The 23,186-nt window shown below is 45.2% G+C and overlaps 1 protein-coding gene across 3 annotated transcripts in view; it reads left to right on the top strand.

The window, feature by feature from the left end:
- The window catches only part of CALN1 (calneuron 1), a 501,474-nt gene that overhangs the window by 471,706 nt on the left and 6,582 nt on the right, over nt 1-23,186 (top strand). For all 3 annotated transcript variants that reach the window (XM_012807860.1, XM_003794211.1, XM_012807859.1), the window contains exon 5: nt 15,620-15,776. In XM_012807860.1, the coding sequence (XP_012663314.1) occupies nt 15,620-15,776 (157 nt within the window). The remainder of the gene's footprint in view (nt 1-15,619; nt 15,777-23,186) is intronic.

Raw genomic sequence — 23,186 nt, 5'->3', positions numbered from 1 at the left:
TGGGGATTTTCCTCAATGCATTGGTGGTTTCGCCCATTTCTCGAGACAGCGTGCACTCATTCTTTTATTCAACAAATATCAATCAAGGACTAATGCTTTCCACACCCTGTGGAGATAAAACTGCCAACAAGATATGGTTGCTGTCCTCAAGGATCTTATAGTGTCATGGCGATTTTCACACATCGCCACGGTTGTGATGGTCAAGTTGTCTAGAATAAGGTGGGTCATGTGTGAAGGGACACTTGTTCAGCTCATTGTCAGAGGCATGTTGAAGTCTAATGGAGGATACATGTCAGAGCAGGTGTTCCAGACAAGAAACCAGAGATGAGAGGAAAGCTGATGGGTAGAGCAGCCACTCCGTAGCTCAGGTTGGCTGACATATAAAGAATCCAGATGTCTGGGTCACAGTGAGACAGGACAAAGTGGCAGGGCCAGGTGACAGAAACGCTTGGGAAGGTGTGTTTTGGAACTAGGAGTTTATGATGAAAAAACTGGGAGTCACTGAAAGGCTTTTAGCAGATCACCTTGGCTTTGGGGAATAAGCGGAGCCCATAACGAGAAATGTCACAGTCCTTACAGACAGAATCAAAGGGAATCCAAGCCTCATTCATTTGCTCAGCCTAAACAAATCTACATTTCCTCATTGAGATTTGCAAGTGGTCACTATTTATCTTTTTCCTCCCCTCTCAAGCCCCCATCAGAAATGGCTTTCCTCTCTATCTGAAGACATTCAGTAAGAATGACTGGTCTCGGCTCGGCGCCTATAGCTCAACCGGCTAAGGCGCCAGCCACGTACACCTAAGGTGGCGGGTTCGAATCCCCAGCCCGGACCCGCCAAACAACAATGACGGCTGCAACCAAAAAATAGCCAGGCATTGTGGCGGGCGCCTGTGGTCCCAGCTACTTGGGAGGCGGAGGCAGGAGACTCGCTTGAGCCCAGGAGTTGGAGGTTGCTGTGAGCTGTAATGCCATGGCACTCTACCCAGGGGGACAGCTTGAGGCTCTGTCTCAAAAAAAAAAAAAAAAAAAAGAATGACTGGTCTCAGGTCAGGGGCATGGTAGTAGGAACTCTCCAGAGAGAGACAAGTATTGCAGTGACATCTCGTCCTATTGCTTTGCTGAGTGCCAGATGGAAGCTGTCAAGACAGGCCAGGGAGCCTAAATGACATTCTTTAAATGAGAATAAAGCAGGTATGTTTTAGCCAGAAAGGGCTTAAATTTCACTGTCCTCAGACAAAATTATATATTGGGCAACTACAGCCTCTGGCCTGGAGCAGAGATGGATTTTACAAGCCTAAATACCAAGATGAAACTGGCGATCACTTCATTAGCAAGCCTATCACAGTTATGGCTTATATTTGTATTACTTTGCATTTTTATTAAAGACAATTAACAGTTCTTATTTTAGCTGATCTTCACAAAATCTCTGTGCGGTGGATAAGGCAGATGTTTTTACTATTATTGTTACTATTATCATATTAGTACTATTCACTTCTCTTCATTATTATAATTTCCTATTAAATGGATGAGGAAACAGATTCCAAGCTATTGAATGACCTGCCTAAGGACATCCAATTAGTTAGTGGCAGAATCCATGCTGGATTATGAGTCTATTAGTCTCTAAACTTCGGACATTTCCATCAACTACCTGCTCAAATACTCCGCATTTATTTGTATGAGGAGGCAGGGGACTCAGCTGCGTCAGCTCATTTTCTGAAACTGCCACCATTGCCAGGTAAGGGATCATGAAAGAATTTTGGATATAGACTCGGGGCACTGGTTGGCTCTTATCTCTATGATAACTGGCTGAATGACTTTTTTTCCCCTTAACTTTTCGTGTGTGGGCTGCAACAAAATGAAGGATCAGGAAACCAAAATGTATGGTGTACAAGGGACTTCACATTTTAGAATAAAAATTCTGTCCTCATAACAACTGCATGTTATAAATAACATCATCTCTGTTTCTCATGGGGGAAACTAAGAAACAGAGACGTTTAGTAACTTTCGGGGGGTCACACAGTACTATGGGATAGTATCTGAGCAGGGACCAAGTTTCTCTCTCTCTGTCACAAACACACTCCCCACAGAGAGAGAGAGAGAGGGACAGAGAGACAATGGCTTCTTCATTAAGCCTTCACCTTTACTCAGCTTTCTCCTGCATGCTTGGCTAGCACATCTCTCATAAAAGAAACCCCTTTGGGCCCATCAGCGCCTTCTTTTAGATGTGCAAAGGGAATGTTGTCTGCTGATGTGAGGACATGAATATTTCTCCCTGGCCTGTTTGTCTCCCATCTTCCCACTTCATCATCCCCAGACTGTGACTGCAGACATCTCCCGGGTGTTTGAATGGAGTGGGCTCCCCGTGTGCCAGCTTCAGATGGGTATTTACAGCTTATCCTCTGGCCCTAAGCTGGGCAGCCCCAGAGCTGTGCCACTCACCCCCAACAAGCCACAGCTGACCCTGTGTTCAGACTCCTGACAATTAGATGAGTTCTTTTCTCAGACATAGCGAGCTGTAGGCAAAAAGCCTTTTACTTTATAAACAGAAACCAAAATAAACCTCTGTTAGTTTCCTATTAGTCTTATGACAAATGATCACCAACTTTGTGGCTCAACCCAGCACACTTTTTTCCTCCTGTTTCTGGAGATCAGAGGCCCATAATCAGTTTCACAGGGCTAAGGTCAAGGTGTCTTCCTGGAGGCTCCAAGGGCAGAATCCATTTCTTTGCCTTCAGCAGTTCTGATGACATCCGGTGCCCCGCCACTGGCCCTTCCCCCACCTTCCTGCATCTCTCCTGTCTCCGCTTCGTTCCCACATGGCCTTCCCCACTCTACCCAAATCTCCCTCTGCCTCCCTGTTAGGAGGGCCCCTGTGTTCAGGGGCCACACATAACCCTGGTGAATCTTGGCGTTTCAAGGTCCTTAGTTTAGTCACAATGGTGAGGTCCCTTTGCCAAGGTAAAGTAGCACTTTTACAGGTTGTCAGGGCCAGGACATGGATGTCTTTGGGGCTGTCATTCAGCCTGCCATAAAACCCACTCCTACAAGGGCAGGAATGACCTCCTTCTCTGGAGCTGTCACACACCCTGCACTCTAGTGGGTCACAGCAAGCTGGTGTGAAGGGCTAAGACTAGAGTGAATTCTTACTGTGGTGGAAGGCTCCTATCAGGACAGCAGTTGAAACTGGGAGCAGAGAGTTGCTAATGGGCCTGTCCTTTGACCTGTCCTCCAGAACTGTACCTATAATTTTACCTGAGGGAAGGTGCTTCAGCACAGCCATTATCTCCATTTTAAAAGGAGAAACATTTTTCTGCTTCTTCAGTGATGATACACTTTCAGTGCAGGAAGGTGGGCCCTGGACCCCCTCCTGAGCAGGTTCCTGCCTCCTGACATTTGTTGATCTCGAGTCCCCTATGCCTAGAATGCCCTTTCCTCCAAACCCCCATGGATCCACCCTTCCCCTCCCCGTCCCGTATGTCCCCGTCTCAGTGGGACCTTCTCTGACATCCTTACTTAAAATTGCAAGTCTCCCCAAAACTCACTAGCCTCCTTCCTCCTTCATATTATTCCATATATCATCCCATCATGCGATGTTCTAGTTTATATGCTTCTTTGTGTATTTCCCGTCTCCTCTGCCTGTGCAGTAAGCTCCACGAGGACAGGGGATTTTCTCCACCTCGTCCCCTGATTTATCCTCAGTGTCTAGAACAGCACCTAGCATTGAGTATTGCCCAATATATAGTCGTTAAATAAGTGAAAGAAAGATATGTATATAAATGGTATGCATGTGTGTGTGTGTGTATATATATATATATATATATATAAAATGGAGTTTCTACTGCACCTTTATATATATGTGGAGTTTCTATATATAAAGGTACAGTACTTTATATATCTAGAATAGAATTATATTTATATAATTATACATATTCTACTATACCTATATATATACATATATGTTAAGGTACATATATACATATATCATATATATATATATATAAAGGTACAGTATAAACTCCATAGTTGATCACCTCCCTACACTAACCACCTCCTTCAGTTGACCTAATTTTCATAGATTGGACATGAACTACATGTACATATTAGTACAGCAGGCCTCATTCCTCATGTTGACCGCCTCCATATGTGGGACTAGTTCATTACAGTCCCTTGAGTGGTCAACTTACAGACCTTCCACTGTATAAAGAGAAGATAGAAATCATAGTTATGGTCGGAGCCTGGGATTGGCCTGTGGTTCCCTCCCTGTTCCGGGACATGTGACCAGCAAGTTTCTACAGCAGCATCAGGGAGAGAGGGGTACACACCCCCAATCCAAGTTAAGATTAAAGCAGCAGGGCATGCGGACTGATGGTGCACAGACCCTCCAAAGCCTTCTGTCTGGGTCCCTCTTTGGATACATTATTTAACCTCTCCAAGCTATGTCTTCATCTGTAAGTGGCCATACTGTAGCCTTCACCTCCACAGTGAGGCTTAAATGAGGCCATGTCCACTATGTGCCTGGCCCCGAGGAAGCTGTCCCTGCATCTGGTCTCTCTGGTCTGCCATCAGCCTGTCTCGGTGGGAACAAGGGATTTGGTGTCCTTGTGGTCCAGTCCGTCAGGACATCCTTCTCAGGCCTGCAGCCAGAGGACCCACCTTTGCACTCAAGCTCCCAGGCAAGTTCTCTGCATCTACAGATCTTTGTATAAGAAGCATGCCAAACTGAAATGATCCCCTCTCCCCGCCAACTGTAGTGGAGCCCAGGCTCTGTGGTAGGGCAAAAGCCACGTAAAGTAGGCGTGACCTAGACTACGGCCACACCTCCATGGGGATGTGTGTCAGGGCCCGAGTTTCCTCCAAGCTGGGGGAGAAAGTTCCCTGTCTGCACAACCCTGGATGCCATGGGCTTATATTGGGGGGATGTGCTTTATAAGCAATCAGTGTCTCCAGGCAGTGAGGCGCCCCTTGGTGTGCTGAGCTCCTGCACACAGAGAGGCCTGTGGGAAATGAGATCAGAGGTGGGCACAACAGATTCACCTTGTTGTATGCTGGGTGGGCAGTAAGGCCCCAGCAGTGTCCCTCAGGCCTGGCCTGTTGGTAGAGGTGGAGAAAGATCGCTGGCCTGAGGGGCAGAGGCTGGGGTCCAGGGCTGCTTCAGGAGCAGAGACTGGGGACACCCTGCTCCCCGCCTTCATTCAAAATGGTGTTTTCAGAGGTCAAAGCTTTTCAAAGTCAGCCACGGCTTCTGGGTCTGCTCCATAGGTCTTACTGTTAGTGGAAAATTTCTTCCAGGCTGTGGAAGTAAATAGGTGCTCAATCTTAGTTTGGGTGTGATTGTGGGTTTTCATCTTCCTCAGAGTCACCGCTGCATTCCAGGGAGTTTGCACAGGCTGAGCCAGTGCTGCAGCCCAATCGCTGTGCCCACCACAGTTGATTCTTTGCAGGGCCGAGGAACACAGGAGACCCCTCCCTCTGTCCTCCTGTCACCCCACACCAATGAGGGAGAGACACAGGGGAGTCCAGATGAACTCACCTGGCCTGGCGCCCGTTGTCTTTGGTTTGTGTTGCTTTCTGTTTGTTTCCTGTGTGGGTGGTCAAGTTTTCTTAGTACCTTTGCCACCTTCCATTCCTTTGCCCATCCTGCTCACCTGGGCAGGATGTTCTTCTTTGTTCAAAGGTGTGTCTGTCTCGTTGTCCTTGGCAAGGAGGAGTCAGAATACTGTTATTTCTGGCTCACTGTTTAATTCTTCTTGTGGGGAAAACTCAGAGCAAGGAATGATTCTGGAATTCTCTGCTGAAGTCCCCCATACTTCACATCTGGACAATGCCGTGGGCAGCCTGATGGTTAAACTCACCTGGGGACGGGGGTCTGGGCTGCTTATTAGAAAGGAGACAGTGCTGTGCTCTAGAAAATTTTCTAGATCTAATGACATTGTTCAGCCTTCTCACATTGGAGCACCGAGTGCACTTACAAAATGTCTATTTTTCTGCGGTACCAAGGTAAGCAGGTGAGATTGCTCAGCCGAGTCAGTGGATGCTGACTGCTCAGGAGTTTATCCAATGGTCCAGACCAGAGGGGTCACTATCTAGAGGGGTCACTGTCACGGTGAACTATAACAGTTCTGCACCTGGATGAGAAGTTTAGATCCATCAGTCTTCTGGGAGCATAGTGCATTCTCTGTCTCTCTGTCTCTCTCTCTGTCTCTGTTTCTCTCTCTCTCTCTCTCTCTCATTCTCATAGTGCCCTTTGTAGAGGGGCAGAGAATAGAATAGAGATGTTAAATATGCTGGAGCTTATTCTATCCATCCTTCTCTCCAGAGGAGAAAGAACTGTGTCATCAAATTAACTCCATGCCTTCTGTGAAAGTTGAAATGAGTTTGGATTCATTTGAGAATCTGGCCAGGGCAGATGTTACCTCCAGCTGTGCAGGTCTCTGTATGAGTCAAGGAGAAGGAAGGGAGGCCGGCAGCGAGCTCTGGCCTTTCAGCAGCCTGATTTCATCTTATCAAGAATTTAAGCCTTCACTGGGGACTCAGGCACCCCTGAGGTTCCTATCACAGCAGGAAAACATGTTCAGTTACTCAGCTTTTCTGCTGCAGAGCCACAGAGAATCTGAATGTGAGAAGCCCCACAGCAGAGGGCGCTCTTCCTGGCCTTCTGGCAGATGTCAGGTAGGGGGGACATTGGTTAGAGAGGGCAGGCAGGTAGGAAGGATTGTACTCTGAGGAAACAGAGGACCCACATTTATTCGTTTAATAAGCATGTTGTGCGCCCACCTGGGGCCAGGCTCTGCTAAGCCTTGGTGGGATTAGCAAGATGCAGGTGCCACCCACGGGCTCCACATGGGCTGGCAGAGTCAACATGCAAACAGGCAAAAATTACTCCCAGTGGGAAAGGCAGTGACAGCGAGTTCTGGGGAGGGCACCCGATCCTGCCCCTAGAGGGGCTCCCCAGAACTGGCAGAGGGGGGTGCAGCAGGATGGGCCACCTTGCAGTTAACCCCACATGTTCCTCCCTCGGAGTCAGTCTAGGACAGAGGACCCTAGAAGGGCAGGGGAACCCTTTGACTCACCTCCACCATTTATACCTGACTCCTGCACGTGGTGGAAGAGAAAAACAGAGGGGCTCCTGAGACAGTGCTCTTTTTCCCTATCAGGGCTACCATGCCGCCTGTCCTTAATCCAACTTTCTGTGTCTGTATGCGCTTAGAGGCTGTGGTTCCTGCTGTGCATTCAGACCATGAGCAGAGCAGGGAGGCGTGGGACCCTTGTCATCACTGTGGAGCGCATCCTGGAGACAGCATGGGCTGGGAGAAGGGTCGCCGTTCTATACTACCACTTTACGTCCTTTTGTACAAACTCATCAGAATCCCCTGGAGGGCTTATCCAGTCCAGGGTGCAGGGAACCACCACCAGAGTCTCTGGGTCAGTAAGTCTGGATGGGGCTGGAGAAATTGCATTTCTAGCCAGTTTCTGAGCGCTGCTGGTGCAGGGAACACACTTTGAGGACCAGTAGACTAATCAAGGATGAACAACAGTCTCCTACCTTAAGAAAACCAGGCCACCTGAGCACAAGGTCGGCTGTATCCCGCAAAGCCAGCGGCATCAGAGGACATACCTGCAGGAGCCGCAACTTGGGCTAAAGGATGTGACCAGCCCTGATGCTCAGGTGAAAATTACCACAACCAGCTGGGCAGTCGGAAGCCTAAGAACATTCCACGTGCTCTCCTTTTTGGCACATCTTTCTCCTGGATTGCTCACTCAGCAACGACAGCAATGATAGCAGTAGATTAATTAAAACTCAGCAGAGCCTAAGGAAAAGGGACGCAGGGAAGGGGCACAAATCAGAAAACGGACTGCAGGGAGAATCGTAGGTTTCTGCTTAGTGGCCTTCTGTCCTAATTTAATCTTTAAAGGTAATGCAAGAGATTTGGAATCTATCTTTTGTTTCTTAAAGCAGTAACAGTGGCAATCTGGGGCATAAAGGGAATGGACTAAAATAACCTGAATATGTAAGGAACCAAAATGAAACCACAGAATTAAAATTTTCATAGAGACCATAAGAAGAAGAATTAACCATGCAGACGAAAATTAGGGATGTGAAGTGCAAAATGAAGAGGTGGAAATTTTAGAGGAAAGGTGAAAAATATAGAAACAAAGAATGGAAATCTGATTAAGAATACTTCGTTCTCCTCTTTTCCAGAGGAAAGAGGTAGAAAGAACAAGAGAAAAGCAATAATTAATCAAAACTGTCTCCCAGGAGCAATAAGAGGCAGAAGATGCCCCTGGTATAAAACTTTAAAGCCCTCACTCACCTCCAAGGTTATGCAAACACATATATAAGGACATAGTCCAACTAGTGTTGGATGAAATGAATGAACTTCAGAGAAAAAAAAAAAAACATGGGTCACCATCTACCTGTTTTCTCCTCCCCTGTATTAAACAACAGAAGAGAAGTTTCAGCACAGCTTTGAGGGGGAAATGTGTGTGATTGTAGAATTTTATGAGAAACTAAGTTGTCCGTAACGAAAGACAGAGAAAGAAAGTATGATCAGAATTACACGTATTAAGAACTCAGAAAATGTAATGTTCACAAAAGCTTCATTATCTTCTAGTTTTGAAAGTTCTCTGGCAGATATTTGGGTGGCAATTAGACAGCCAGAGCCAGGCCAGTCATAGAAAAATGGAAGTGAGCATTGAAGTCAATTAGATATAATGAAGGAGCAGCAGCTGTTACAAATTTTGTGACAAGATTGTGCAGAAGCCAAATACCATTCTAGAAAAAGATGCACATGGTAGAAAACATGTCACGATGAAGCTCACGTCACACTTACGGGGACTGAATAGTGTTGAGGAAGAGGAAGGAAAGTAAAGGGTCTATGAATCTTCTTACATACAGGGAAAGAAATTTAGTTGTTTGAATTTGATCATTTAAGAATTGGCGACTTAAGTAATGTACATAATAAAGGGAAAAATACCTGTCAGCCTAATAAAAACTAGGCCCCCTGTAGGTTCTGGATACAAGGCACAAAAGGAAAAGTAAACCATAAAGACCAGAAAGCAGGAGAGAAAATAACAAAAGGACAGCCAAGCATGTTTATAATGATGTATGAAATTGGAATGATACCCCACCGTTGGAAGGCAAAAAAATTTAAATCAGACTTTTTTTTTTTTTTTTTTTTTTTTGCAGTTTTTGGCCAGGGCCAGGTTTGAACCCACCACCTCCCGTATATGGGGCCGGCGCCCTACTCCTTGGAGCCACAGGTGCCACCCTAAATCAGACTTTTGTAAACCCAATTCTGTCTTCCTTGTGAGAAACACAGAAAGTTTAAAACCCAGCTGGATATGGTGGCTCACACCTGTAACCCTAGCAGTCTGGGAGGCCAACATGGGAGGATTGTGTGATGTTAGTCATTTGAGACCAGACAGAGCAAGAGTGAGATCCCGTCTCTATTAAAACTAGAAAAGTTGGGCAGCTCAAAGGAGTAGGGCGCTGGCCCCATGTAGCAGATGTGGTGGGTTCAAACCCAGCCCCGGCCAAAAACTGCAAAAAAAAAAAAAAAATAGAAACGTTAACCAGGTGTGGTGGGCACCTGTCGTCCCAGCTACTCAAGAGGCTGAGGCAGGAGGATTGCTTGAGCCCAGAAGCTTGAGGTGGCTGTGAGCTAGGCTGATGCTATGGCACTTTAGCCTGGACAGTAGTGAGACTCTATCTCAAGAAAAAAAAAAAAAAAACAAACAAAGTTTAAAACTCAACAGACAAACATTTAGCAGAATTCACATCAAAGGAAAAGTAAGCATGGCTGTACTGATGTAAAATAGACTTTCTTTCAGAAAACATTAAGAAAGTACTTAGATATTGCATTCCGTAATGGAGGCCACCACCTGTCCCTCTTCATGTCCTCTCCGTGCCTTCCTGGGGCATTCCCGTACTCCACATGTTCTTCCCAGGTGGTATCCCCCTTTCTGATGACTTTTATCATCCTCTGTATGCAAAGGAATTCCAAATCCACATCCTCATCCCATCTCTAATACCTATCATGAGCCCCTATTTCAAACAATGAGAAATAAAATAAAATAAATAAATAAATGGAAACAAGTCAGGCATGGTGGCCCACTCCTGTAGTCTCAGTTACTCCGAAGGCCAAGGAAGGTGGATCACCTGAGGGCAGGAGTTTGACAGCCTGGGTAACTTAGTAAGACTCTGTCTCTAAAGATACAAGTAAAAACTAAAAACAAACAAACAGAAACAACCAAGCTCATCGCCGTGGCATACAAGGCCTTTATTGATTAGGGCCCACCCATAGCACTCTCCCTCTCACCTTCTCCTGATCAGGAGAATCCCTATATTTCCACTCAATCAATGTACCTGCCAAGATTTTGCGCCTCTAGACCTTGGTATGGCTGTTTCCCTGGCCCATGTGCCCTTCTCCCCTCCTTATCCTCTTCCCACCTTTCCCTGATTCACTTGGCAAACTCAGTGTCTTTTTCCCTTAGGTCTTTGATCACTTCCATGTCCTCTAGGCAACCTGCCCTGCTCCCCCTCCGCAGGTGCTGCCAAACTGTCCTGGGCTTCTCCTGCCCCAGCAGGTACCCGACAAATTGAAGCTTCTCACTTGCTTGTCTTTTGAGAGCAGGATCTGTGCCTTGCTCATCTTCACGTCTCCTTCACAGAGTCTAGCGTAGACACATCCCCAATAACTATTTGTGCAATTTGGTGTATACATTTCCATGTACTAAAGGACAGTTTTATTTAAAAAATAGTTTCACTATAAGAACAATTTCTGGAGACCTAATGCTCTTCACAGATTTTAATAGGTGACTCCTGGTCTTTCACAAATCAAGTCTTCCCCAGAAAATAAGGTTACAGAAAAAGAAGATTATAATTATAAGGTTACATAAGATAACTAATAACGATAAATATATTTATATATTTGACCTTATGGAGATTCTCCTCAAGTAGGAAATTCCTTAGGTTTCTAAACATAAGAGATATATGGATCACATTATATCCCTTAAAAGTAGGGAAGAAACCAAAAATCATAACTAAAAAGAGAAACAAAACTATACATGAGAAATGGGATATAATAACTATGGAGAGGAATTTGACACTGTAGAACTACTATGGATAGTTACAGATAATGAATATCTTGTGGCTGCTTTTCTAAAAAAAAACAAAATTCCAAAATTGACTCAAGAAAACTCAAAAAGCTAAATCAACTGATAATCATAGGAGAAATATTTGTGGCACTGTATACACATGGTTTCATAGTGATTTATTTCAACCTTTTAAGAGACTGATATTCCAACACAATAGAAGGTATATGCAGTGCTCCTCCACTGAGTTTGTTTAGATATCCTGACACTAAAACATGACCCCTAGGATAAAAAAAATGTAAAAATAAAATAAAATGTGATCCATATAACCAAAAGTACAAATTTCTAGAATGTGTATCCTACCTTCTCTTCTCATAGGGCCGGCCACTCTTTTTGTCTGATTTCTAAGTTATAGCAAGCTCTCAACTGGTCAGAGTTTTTCCAGGCACCACATGTAGTCTTCAGTGGTCGTCCAGGAAATGGTTACACATTTTCTCAGAGTCTCATTGATTTTGTCACTCCTCATCTCTGATTGTGGCAGGGGGTCCCAGTATTCTCATCTGTGCGTTTTCCCAGCCTTCTTCATGTAGCCAGACTAACACCCCCATGCTCCCCTATCCAGTGTTGTAAGGGGAGATTGTTCCATGGGTTGTACCCTAATGTATGTCAAATTCTGAGGCAGAAAACAAGCCCACGTTCCACCATTCCATTCAGTTGCTTGTACTGAGTTCTATTCAGTTGCTTGTACTCATATAAATGGCTTCAAACTGGAATCATTTAGATTTTCCATCAAGTTTCAGTAACCCCATTTAATTTGTTAAAATAAGGTGCCCACTTAAAGCGAGGTAGAAATTGCTTAGTAAAGAAAGCAAAGAAAGAAAAATGTCAATAATTTTCTTTCATCATGGTTCCAAACTAACTAAAAACATTGATTTCATCCTTGGCTAAGTTATACTGCAGAAACCCCAGAGGCTTAGTGGCTAACAACAAGGGTTGATTTCTTAATCAAATCACACGTTCTTATGGGTTGGCTGAGGTTCTGCTCATGTTAAATTCATCCCGCCACAAAGGAGCAGCCCCTTTTGGTATAACTGTTTTGAAAATGAAAAATGGCAAAATACACAATGGCTTTGAAGCTTCTCTGTGGATTTCATCATTTTCACATATCACTTTCATTCTGATTTAATTGGCCAGAACGCGTGTCAACAGACAGGGAGATATAATCCTCTCACAGGGAGGAGAAACAAATATAGTTGATCCTTTAACAGAGTTGGGGTTAGAAGTACAGTTGAAAAATCTGCAAGTAACTTCTCATCCTTCCAAAAGGTAACTGCTAGTAGCCTGTTGTTGACTGGGAGCCTTGCCAATAAGAAAGGAGTTGATTAATAAATATTTTGTATGTTATATGTACTGTGTACCGTATTCTTACAATAAAGTAAGCTAGAGAAAAGATCACTAAGAAAATCATAAGGAAGACAAAATATGTTTAGTATTCATTAAGTACAAGTGGATCATCACAAAGGTCTTCAGCCTCACCACCTTCACATTGAGTAGGCTGAGGAAGAGGAAGGATTGGTCTTGTTATCTCAGGGGTGGTAGAGGAAGAAATATTAATAAATGGACCCATGCAGTTCAAACCTATGTGGTTCAAGGGTCAGCTGTCACGGAAAACAATGTACCTTGTTACAGTCCATACTCTTGTTCATAAATATTTGTTTCTCTGCCTTAAGCCGCAAAATATACTCATCCTTTCCACAGGGAGACGCCCCACAAGTCCCATCCAATCACAGCAAACTCAAGATTAGAATCTCATGATGTACACGAAAATTGGATGTGACTCTTCTTGATCTGGAGAGATAGGAACTAAAAGAGACAAATTACCCCCTTTACCTCCTGCACACACGTACACACTTACTTAACATAGTGATGGTGGACCAAGGTCAGGTCAACCACCCAAAACTTGCCCGTCCAGAAAGCAAAACTAGGAGACACATAGCAGTCGGTGGCTCAGAGCAATTCTGAAGTCCTGATAGACAGACTTTGGGGTGAGGAATGTTCCTTGATTAGACCCTAGTTCTGCCTCCTGGAAATTGCTCTAGATTTCACTGTTGTCCAACTTCACCCTCTGGGAGAACACTGGATGATATGCACTTCTTGAGGCCTAGGTAGCCTATCCTCATAATTCCTGGTACCCAAAGGATCATTTTAAGTTTTGAACAGTTATAGTGTCTTTTAATCCGAGGCAGTTGGCTCTCAGCCAGTACAGCTCTCTCAAGAACTTAGTCATATTTTTTTTTTAATCTGGCTGCAATCAGTTTATGCTAATAGCTATATCTACAATTATTTTTGAGACATACCTCTCTCTAAACTTAATAACAGGCTTCCAGAGAGAGTCACTTAACATATTCAGAGGTTTTAACAGGGGGCACTGATTTGTTTTTAGAGGCCTGTAGAAAGCATTTCTTAGTTTTGTCTCTTTCTAGTCAAAAATGAGAAACACTTGCTGCTTTCAGTCCTGCAGGGCCAGGAATTTCTGGGTTGCTTTTATTCCTAGTTTGCAAACCAACTAATTTTTTCCGAGCTTATCTCTTCCTGGTAGGACCCTGTTAGATGCAACTGACTGCAACCAGAAGATGCTAGTCCCCAAACTTTTTGTAAGTAAAGCCACAGATTTGTTCAATATATATGTGTGTGTGTGTGTACGCACACACGCATGCACACAGAGTGGCCATAAAGTTCGTGTGCAATTTAAAACTGGCCACTCTGTATATGTATCTGTCCTCTAAGTTATCACAGGCAATAGTTCTACCAAATGTTTTGCTTTTGGACTATGTGGTTTGCTACTTTTCCACCACCAGTAACAATTTCATTCTCCCCTGCCTGCCCCTGGAACCAGTCCATCAAATTTTAGAATTTCTGTTATGGTAGCCTCTCACTTCTACATACTAATTTCTTTTTTTTTTAATTGTTGCATAATAAATGCGCACAGTTTCAGGGGATGTGTGATAATTTAGTATCTGTGTACTAATTTCTGTCTTCTTGGCTTAGACAACAGTGGTCTAAGTCCTGCTGTGGTAGCAAATAAGCCCGAAGCCCTTATGGTTACTAATAACGCAGAGCGTTTGTTCCTCCTAGGACTTGTCCTGTAGGGGATGGGCACAGGTGTTCTCTACTGAGTCTCATCCTGGGGCACACTCTGTCTGGGGCACACTGTTCTCCCAGCAGAGTCCCACATACTGACTCTCAGAGCTCTTAGTTGAATGTGGCCTATGTGACTTCTATTCAGATTTCATTGGCCAAAAAAGTGACTTGACCAAACTATACATAAATGGAGTGAGAAATGCCATCCAAAAGACCATCAGGATGACTCAATAGTAGAAGGGAGATTTGTTGGCCTTATCAACTTGCAAACTGGGAGGAGATAGTCTCTGGAGTGGGCTGAAGGTGTTCTCTTCAAAGAGGCGCAGGTCAGGCGTGGTTTACACCCGGCAGCGGCCGCATTACACCCTAGATCATGCATATTCAGCGGGGTTGGGGAGGGAAGCTGTACATATTTATGAGGGGAGCAGAGCGCAGGCGCAGTGAGTAAACAGATGTAATCTACATCCATGTTCACGTGGGAGAGAGTGTTAGCATTAAAATGAGGTGGAATTTGGCTCTTTACACCCAAAGGTGAACTATAGGACACTACAAGATGGCAGAACACAGCCTTTATGCGCTGGCTACACCTGTTCAAGGTCTGGAGTTGCTTATCAGAAAAGGAAGGTCTGGGCTATTCCTCTGTCCATTCAGAGTTGTAGGGGTCTGGACTGTAAATCGGTGTGGGGGGGGGGCGGGGTCTAACCGTTTGCTCCCTCATAGCTGCTATTGTCAGGGAGTTTAGCAAGGGTGTTGTTTTACTTCGAGCCTTAGGAGCCAGGCCAGTCAGGCCGTGAACCCTGGAGCCCCAGGTAACTTCTATTGCTTTATCCTGAGGGTCTCTCTTGGTGGATAAAGTGGTATCACAGAAAGGAAATCCTGCCTCTGGGAGGGGAGGAGACAATGAGGAATTCTCCCCCTCCCCTTCAGCAGCTCTTCTTCATAAACAGGGCATTGCATTCGTGGTTATCTTGTTAGAACAAGATGCAAGATGGGAATTGCTGGTTTCTGGGTAGATTATCTGGGTAGATTATCAAATTTTTAGAAACATATGCATTGTATGAAGAGTGACACCACACGAAAGGACATGAGATGTGGAGGGTTAACAGCAGATGGCTGGGTGAGCAGGAAACCAGACTAGCAGGTGGCATTTTTTCCTCCCAGAGTCTAAATTGAGGGGGCTATGTTCCACTCACTGTATTCCCAGTAAGTCCCTGCAAGTTCACAAGTATGCTTGGAGCGGAACAGGATGGAAAACTGCTCATCTGATATCCCGAAAAGCTGAGACCAGTTTCTGCAGAGGAGCTGTCGGGCTTGCCAGTCAGGCCCAAGCCAACTTCTCATCCCCACATGCCCACGACCATCTCACTGCTCTTTCTCTTCACAGTTTGACATGCAAAGGATAACTCTGGAAGAGCTGAAGCACATTCTCTATCACGCCTTCCGGGACCACCTAACGATGAAGGACATTGAGAACATCATCATCAATGAGGAAGAAAGCCTGAATGAGACCTCGGGGAACTGCCAGACAGAGTTTGAAGGAGGTAGGTGTCCCTGCTTCCACCCTCTCCCCAGACTAGGACAGGCTGATGCACAGGACCTTCCATATGAAAAATGTGTCTACGCTTTCCTGGGCTGAGTGGCCTTGTGCCAAAGGCAAAAGCCAGGCCTGAGGTTAAAAGATCCTTTTTGCAAAGATATCATAGATTTTTTCTATTCTGCTTTTCCCCTAAATGCTCCATTTTTGCAGAACCTCCATTGACCCTGTCCCTCCTCTAATGCCCTCTGAGGTCTGTAGTTGGCTGTGTGGTTTTGTGGTGTCTGCCTTTCCTGGGGGAGGAGTGTATGAGGCCATGGAAAGGGCCTGTTTTGGCTGCTGGCAAACCCAGATCAAGTCCATTGGTTTAACTGTGTGACCTTGGCGAGGGGGTATGCCTTCCCTGTGTTTCCACATCTGTGAACATCAGGATAATTATACCTACCACACAGACTCCTTAGGAACGAATGACTGACCTCTCTGCTCCCAAATGCACTCACCAGGGACAGAGTTATTCCACAGCCTTCACCAAGTGGTTGCAGAAGAAAGAAGGTTCTCCTGGAGCCCAAACAGAGATCTATCAAATACCATTTTTCCTTGGGCTCATGAAGGAAAACCTGAGGGAGGAGGGGGAAAAAAAAAAAAGAAAAAGTTTACCTTCTCTCCTCATCAGTAGAGAGTTCCTGGTAAGCTAAATAATTTAATCTCTCCACTTTGTAAATCAGAGCTGTTTTCGCAGCTTTGATGTACAGGAAAAAAAAATTAATTACATTAAAACATCATAGCAGGCTATGAGCAACATTTTTGTTCAGTGCCGACATCTCTTTAGGAGGTCCAACTATTTTTTTCTTTGCTTTCTTCTGAACATTGAAACGAGTCAGTATACACAGTTGATAAGATTGTGATATAGACAGCAGCATTTGGTCCCTTGGTCTCAGAGCTGTGGCCTTGGAGCCCGAGAGCAGCATGGCAGGGAGGCTGCTTGGTGCTAAGCTGATCCCAGGTGTCAGGACGGTTCATTCAGATCCGGGTGCCCGTCAGCCCAGTCTGAGATGGCTTAGACGCCAAGGTTACAAACAAGGGGAAGGAGTCGTAACCGGGGCAAAGTAGAGAACAGTGGCTCCTTCTAAAACCATCCAGATTGAAACTGTTCAAAAAAATCTGGGTGCATCAAACAAAACCTTACTGTGATCCGTCCAGAAGCTGCCTTGGTCTCCCTCTGTGACAACAGGGCTGAGGCATCATGATTGTATTTCAAGTTGGATTTGCACTGATGCTATAAGGACAGGATGGGATGGCCTCAGCCAGTGCCATTTCCAGCAGGCCACATAGGGAGCTTGGGAGGGCGAGGAGGGGTAAGGAGGGCAGGGGTTTGATTGAAACTTGGGAAAACAGCAGGCCTGCCTCCCTCGTCCCCTGGGCCCCTCATACATACTCCTGATGATGAGATGGGTGCTCATTCACCAGCCGCATGTGGGGCTCTGGCCCCGGACTGCTGGTGAGCAGCTCTCGAGATGGGTGTGAAAGGACATTTCTGTGCATCATCTCATTTTCCACGAGCACCTTTGTTCACAGAAATGTCACATGTTTTAGTAATGTGGGAAAGGTCAGACTACACTGGGAAATAATCTAAATTCTAAGCAATGCCTTTTCATTTTTCAAAAGCTCATATATTAATAAACTAAATGCCTGACAAAGGGACTTCCAAATAGAAGTCTCACTGGGTCTGCTTCAATGACTAATACACATGACATTGTCAACTGCTGCCATTTGGGGGAGGATATTAGTAAGTTTCAGGCACTATACCAAGGGGTTTAAAATTCATTATCTTATTTAAGAAAAGAAACATTATTTTGTAATTAACACATTGCTTTTTTGAATGACCTCTGTGACCTTGAGTACATGAGGCCTTTTGTATATTTTCATGTGAGAGACATTTTTTAAAATACTATATCTGTGCTCATTGGCCCCAAATGCACGCTCATTGGTTGTGCTTAGATTTCAGAAATTTTCAGTCTTGGATATGATGGAGGTCATAGGTGCATATATTTAGTGCCTGCAGGAGTGTATGTGTGTTCACATGTGCACGCACACACCCACCACTGCCCATGTTCAGGAAAGGGCCTCCCCAGTTGTACTTTGGGCAAGGGTGTCTAGGAAGAGATGAATACACAGGTCCCTGAGTCCCCTAGCCTCACATCCTGGGACTGAAGGAGTCCATCACAGACCCTAAGCTGACCTTGGCCACCTTACTTCCATCTTGCTGCCACATCCACTGCCCCCCAGACAGAGACCTGTTGGGATTTTGAAACTCTCCCTCCTTCTATCATGGTTTCTGCCTCCCAAATCTTCTCCTCTGAGCCTCAAGCCCTCTGGGGCCTTCACATCTCCCCCAAACTGTCATTTCTTCCCTGCCCTCCTTCCTGCACCCCACACGGCATGCCTGTTGCAGCCACCTAGGCCACAGCCTCACCACACCTTGGAATCCCCCCTCCTGCACCGTCTGCTTGTTTCATCCCAAGTCTTGGTGAATCCAGCATCTATGTGAAGGAACAAAGTGATTTCCTTAATCTCTTTCATGGGATGAACCTCTTTTCAAATTGAAGCTTTCTCATAACCCCAAATGACCGATCCGATGAAAGTGAAGAGAGTGAGCAGGGCTTTGCCCCTTGTCCCCAGAGCCCCACCTCCACCCCCAAAGCTCCTCCCTCCCATCCTCATCAGAGCAGGCAGGTCATCATGCCAAGAGGCTCACCCATAAAGCTGGGTCCTCCGGCCTCAGCTGGGTGACCCATGCGGTTTGAAAATCTTGCCCCATTTGGTCTAAGAGGAAGGATTCAGCACAAAGAAGAAAAACCCAGGGTGCAGGAGGTCTTTGCCATCAGGAGGTGGAAGGACATTTCTGCCTCTGAGCCAGAAAGGGCATGGGCAAAGAAAGAAACTTTGACACATCTTGTGGCAAAATTGGAATTTAAAGAAGCCCATATCAGATGGCATGGAGCTAAGCAAAGCTGGGAGTCAGGATTGTGATGCTGGAATGTGGAAAAGGTTTGGAAAGGCTGCTGTGGGCGGCACATGTGATATGGAGTCGATTAGAAATTAATGAGAGGATGTGCACGTGCCATCAGCAGGATCTTATAGCAGTAATTCTACTTTTCATTTTTCTAAATCTTGGGTCCAATACTTTCTCTTTAAGGGGTTTTCAGATTCTCTTCATTAACTTGGGCAGTTATTACTTCTACATGAAAAGAATAGGGCAAGGTTATTCTTTTTATTCTTTATTCTACCTGAAGAATGAAGAACAAAGAAAAATATTAGGCCAGGACCCCAAACGATGTGGCACCCTTGATGGGACAAGTCTTTGATGGGGATCCTCCTTTTAGTTTTTATTTATTTGGGTTTGAGTCTGTTATCTTTACTTGCTTGATTTTTAGGTGAACACAAACACACACACACACACACACACGGCCCCTCCACGTGCCAGTCTGCCAGCGTCTTTATGAGAGGCTGGACCCTGAAGTCCTAGGCAAATAGCAACTTTTCCATTTTCTCCCAAGAAAAAGATAAAAGGAAATAGGATAAAACTCCAAGCTAGATGGAAGACAAGATTTTCTGACTTCTTCAGAAAAACCTGATCAGGGGCTGACATCATATATAGAACCCATTTTCCTAGCCCCCTAAAACAAGTCCCCTGCAGACATCCTTATGAAGGCAGGCAGGAGACCAGAAGAACATAACTCAGGGGTCCCTCAGTGGCCCTCCCTTCATTCACATCTGGCTTCCAGATGGGAGTCATCCAGATGGAGTCAGGCACTGACCGACCCTGTGCCAACACAGTGCTAGGAGCAGATGAGGTCATCCCCCCCCCCGCCCCCGAATTCTGACTTTTAGGCACTCGCAGCCCCTCAGATATCTCTGAATCCCTTCATTACGACAAATCATGCTCAATGGTCTTCCGTGTTAGTTTGTCAACCTTTGTCTCCTAATTATTTGGAAAAATAACCAGATGAGTATCTACCACCAAATGTTAAGACAGTAGAGTGTTAGTTTAGGGCCATCCATGCGAAATAAGAGACTGCTAAGATGTTTGCTTCAATTCCACCACTTTGAATCACCAGATGTGTTGTTTCTGTAGAGCATAAGCTCAGTGACACTGAGGAACACACTGGTATTATTGGTTCTAGTTGCTGGCATATGTGGGATTTACCAGTCTTGCGGTTGAATCATTTATCTGCCTGTCACCAGGTCCTTATTGAGTGTTCTGATGACAAATTAGGCTATATATTAACCTTGATAGTGTTTCCCTTAAATATGTTTACTGCTTACCCTGTACTGATAGATAGTCTGGGAGGAAGAAGGGTGCAGGAAAATTGTTCAGTGTCTGCCAGGTGCTGGTCATTTGTCAGCATATGGGAATGACCCCTCAGCATGGCTCTGGGAGATTAACTTCTATTGTCCCTGTGGACAGATGAGGAAACTGAGGCTCAGCAAGGTGAAGTAAATTTGTCCAAAATCAAATAGCGGTTAAGGATGTGTATGTGGGTCTGCCTACCAAAGCCTCTTCATTTGTCACCCTGGGTCACATACCCGGCTTAGGCATTTCAGAGACTTCCAATAAAACGGCAGGCACCCGATCATCCGTACTCATTTTCCATCTCACTGCCAATGAAATCACATTATATTTGGAAGTTGAGTAGAAGTGCGGCAAGATCTGCGTGTGAGCCCTCTCGAGACACATCCCCCAAGTGTTGTCCCTAAATGGAATACCAGCTGTCAGATTTTTCTAGACATTCTGACAACATGCACGGGAGAGGAAAGGAAAGCAAAATCATCAACTGGGGAATAAATAGTTTCTGTGAAAGACATGCCAGAGATGCTGTGAGTCACTCAGGGCTTCCGCGTGATGGACAAGAGGAACGTATGTCACGGGAGGCGACCAGCGCAGGCCAGGTGGCCCCGGATATCTCACTGCGGCTGTGAGGTTCAGTTCCCAGCTCTGTGCTAACTAGATGGATGGCCCTGGAAATGGTATTTAGCCTCTCTGAGGCTCATTTTCCACACCTATCCAATGCATGGATGGAACAGTGATGGTCGTATCTAAATATAAAAACTTCTCAGCTCAGTGGATGGTCAGAAAGACTTTTGCTTTTGTGGCCAAATTCGAGGTCTCCTGCTTGGTCATCCCCACTGACATCACAGCACTCCTGTGGGGCCATCAAATGCACACCTGGATAAGGAGAACATCACCTGGCCGTGCCCAATGAGTATCTTATATGCATCCAAATGATAAGGGCACAATATGTCACTTAATACTATCTGCTCCCAGCTCACCTGTGCTGTGCCCTTCCTGAAATAAAACCTTTCTCCTCAGGTGGATGCAAGAAGTTTAGGTAGAACTGGGGTCAGTAGTCAGTGGTGAGATAGGAAAGAGTTTTCAAAGGGAATAGACAAAAAAAAAAGAACTTTTCTTCTGTTTGGGGATTCTTCATAGCAAACCTGTAGGAAATTTTTTAAGGAGTAATGAGATTCTGAGACACGAGGTAGAGACCTGGAGAGCTGACTTTAATAAACACACCAAGACAGGGCTGGTTAAGTGCCCCAGCTCTGCTTTCAGGACAAGCCTGACTTAAAATCCTGCCTCCACATGCTGTCCTGAGTAAGGCACTTAAATAAATATTGAGAGCCTCCTGGTTCCCTTCATCCCTGCAGTGGGAATCACAAGATAACCTACCTCATTCAGTTGCTATGAGGACCAGACAAGGTCATACATGACAAAATTTAGTACAAAGCCTGACACATGAGTAAGCACTGAAAACAAACAAATGACAACAGAAGTAGCCCAAGTTATCTTCTTGTTATTTTTTCACCTGGAGACATTGCTGAGGACATATTGTTGCTGGAACATCACATCTTCATGGGGCAGGGAGCAGGTGTAAGGATTGGAGACTTCTCTTGACACGTTCACTCCCAAAGTCAAGTCATTGCCAATATTGGCATCATTAAGGGTATTGGTCAAGACTCTTTGGTTGCAAGGATGAAAAAGCCAACCCCCTACTCCCTTAAACTAAAAAGCTTTAGCTCAAATAATAGGGGAGTTAAGTGGATGAACTTCGGGGAACCTGGACCTAAAAGAGCTCAAGCAGCCTCTTCTCTCTCCTGCTCTTTCTTCCCTGCTCCCTCCCTGACACTCTGTCTTTCTTTTCCTCCTCGTTGGCTTCCATCTTGGACAGGCTCTCTCTCCATAAAGTGATGGGATGCTCTTTCTCATGATTTATCTCTGTTCTAAGAAGGAGTTCTGATCAAACCAGCTTGGCTCCTGTGCCTACCGTGGACCAAGTTGTACTTTTGGGAAACACATTTCACTAGTCTGGTTTGTGATGGCAGAAAAGGTGAAGTCATGGGCTGGCCTGGCCTCCCCTGGATGGAGTGGGGCAGATCCCAACAACAAAAGACACATTTTGTTATCAAAACAAGGGGAAGGAGTTCTGGAAAGCCCAAAATAATGCCTGGGCACTCCACTGAGGGTCCCTGATAAGATCCTCAAAGGAAGACACAGCTGTCTGGGGTCCAGCAAGCCTGGGATGAGAGGCAGGAGATTTTATGGTGGCAAATGGGCAGCTTCCATGCCCACAAGGTGACCCTTCCTCCATTTAGCAGAGCACCATAGAACATACCAAGCTCCTCTTGTTCCCATAGAAGCCCGATCTTCCATCTCTATCATCAGGTCATATGGGTGCCTGGGCATTTCTGCTGTTATTGATATATAGAAAATTCTCCTTTGAAGCTATTAACCAGTTCCATTTTAGGTTCTGTTTATAGCCAATTTCATATAATCAAAATGTTAGACCTGGAAGGATGACAAAGCAATACCAGCACCCAGACCTGGTAGCTCCAGCTTAGTGGGAGAATCCCTTGTGCTGGGATTGGTACTGTTTTGTTTTTAAACATTCCTAAGCCCCCAAATCCCTGCCAGAAATATCACTTCTGAGGTCAGCCATGGAGCAGTGGATCAAAATTGTTCCGATTCTGATTTCTGTCATTTGGGAGCCGGTGTCTGTGAAGACATGCAGCCCAGTTCCCAAACATCGAGACAAAATCCAGAGGGATTATGCACCCATGACATCCAGAGTCACCCCTCTGCTCAGAGACAAAGTCTGTGCAGACTACTGTCTCCAAGAGAAAAATCCAAGAGCCACTACCTATCATTTGTGAGTGGAGCAATGTGAATCACTGATAAAATAAGAGAAAAGAGTCAGTCTGTTGCTAGAGATTGCAAACCCAGGTCCCACTAAAGCAGCCATGAGTCTGTCATGCACGGAGCTTGTTAAAGAGCTTAGCAAAGTATCACAGGAATGGAAGAAAAAGTATCCAATGTACACACACCTATTATGAAACTAATTTAAACCTTTTTATATGA

This window comes from Otolemur garnettii, unplaced genomic scaffold (assembly GCF_000181295.1).
Source record: "Otolemur garnettii isolate 467f Iridium unplaced genomic scaffold, OtoGar3 scaffold00077, whole genome shotgun sequence".
In the NCBI taxonomy this organism is placed as follows: domain Eukaryota; kingdom Metazoa; phylum Chordata; class Mammalia; order Primates; family Galagidae; genus Otolemur; species Otolemur garnettii.
This window is presented reverse-complemented; position numbering and strand designations above follow the sequence as displayed.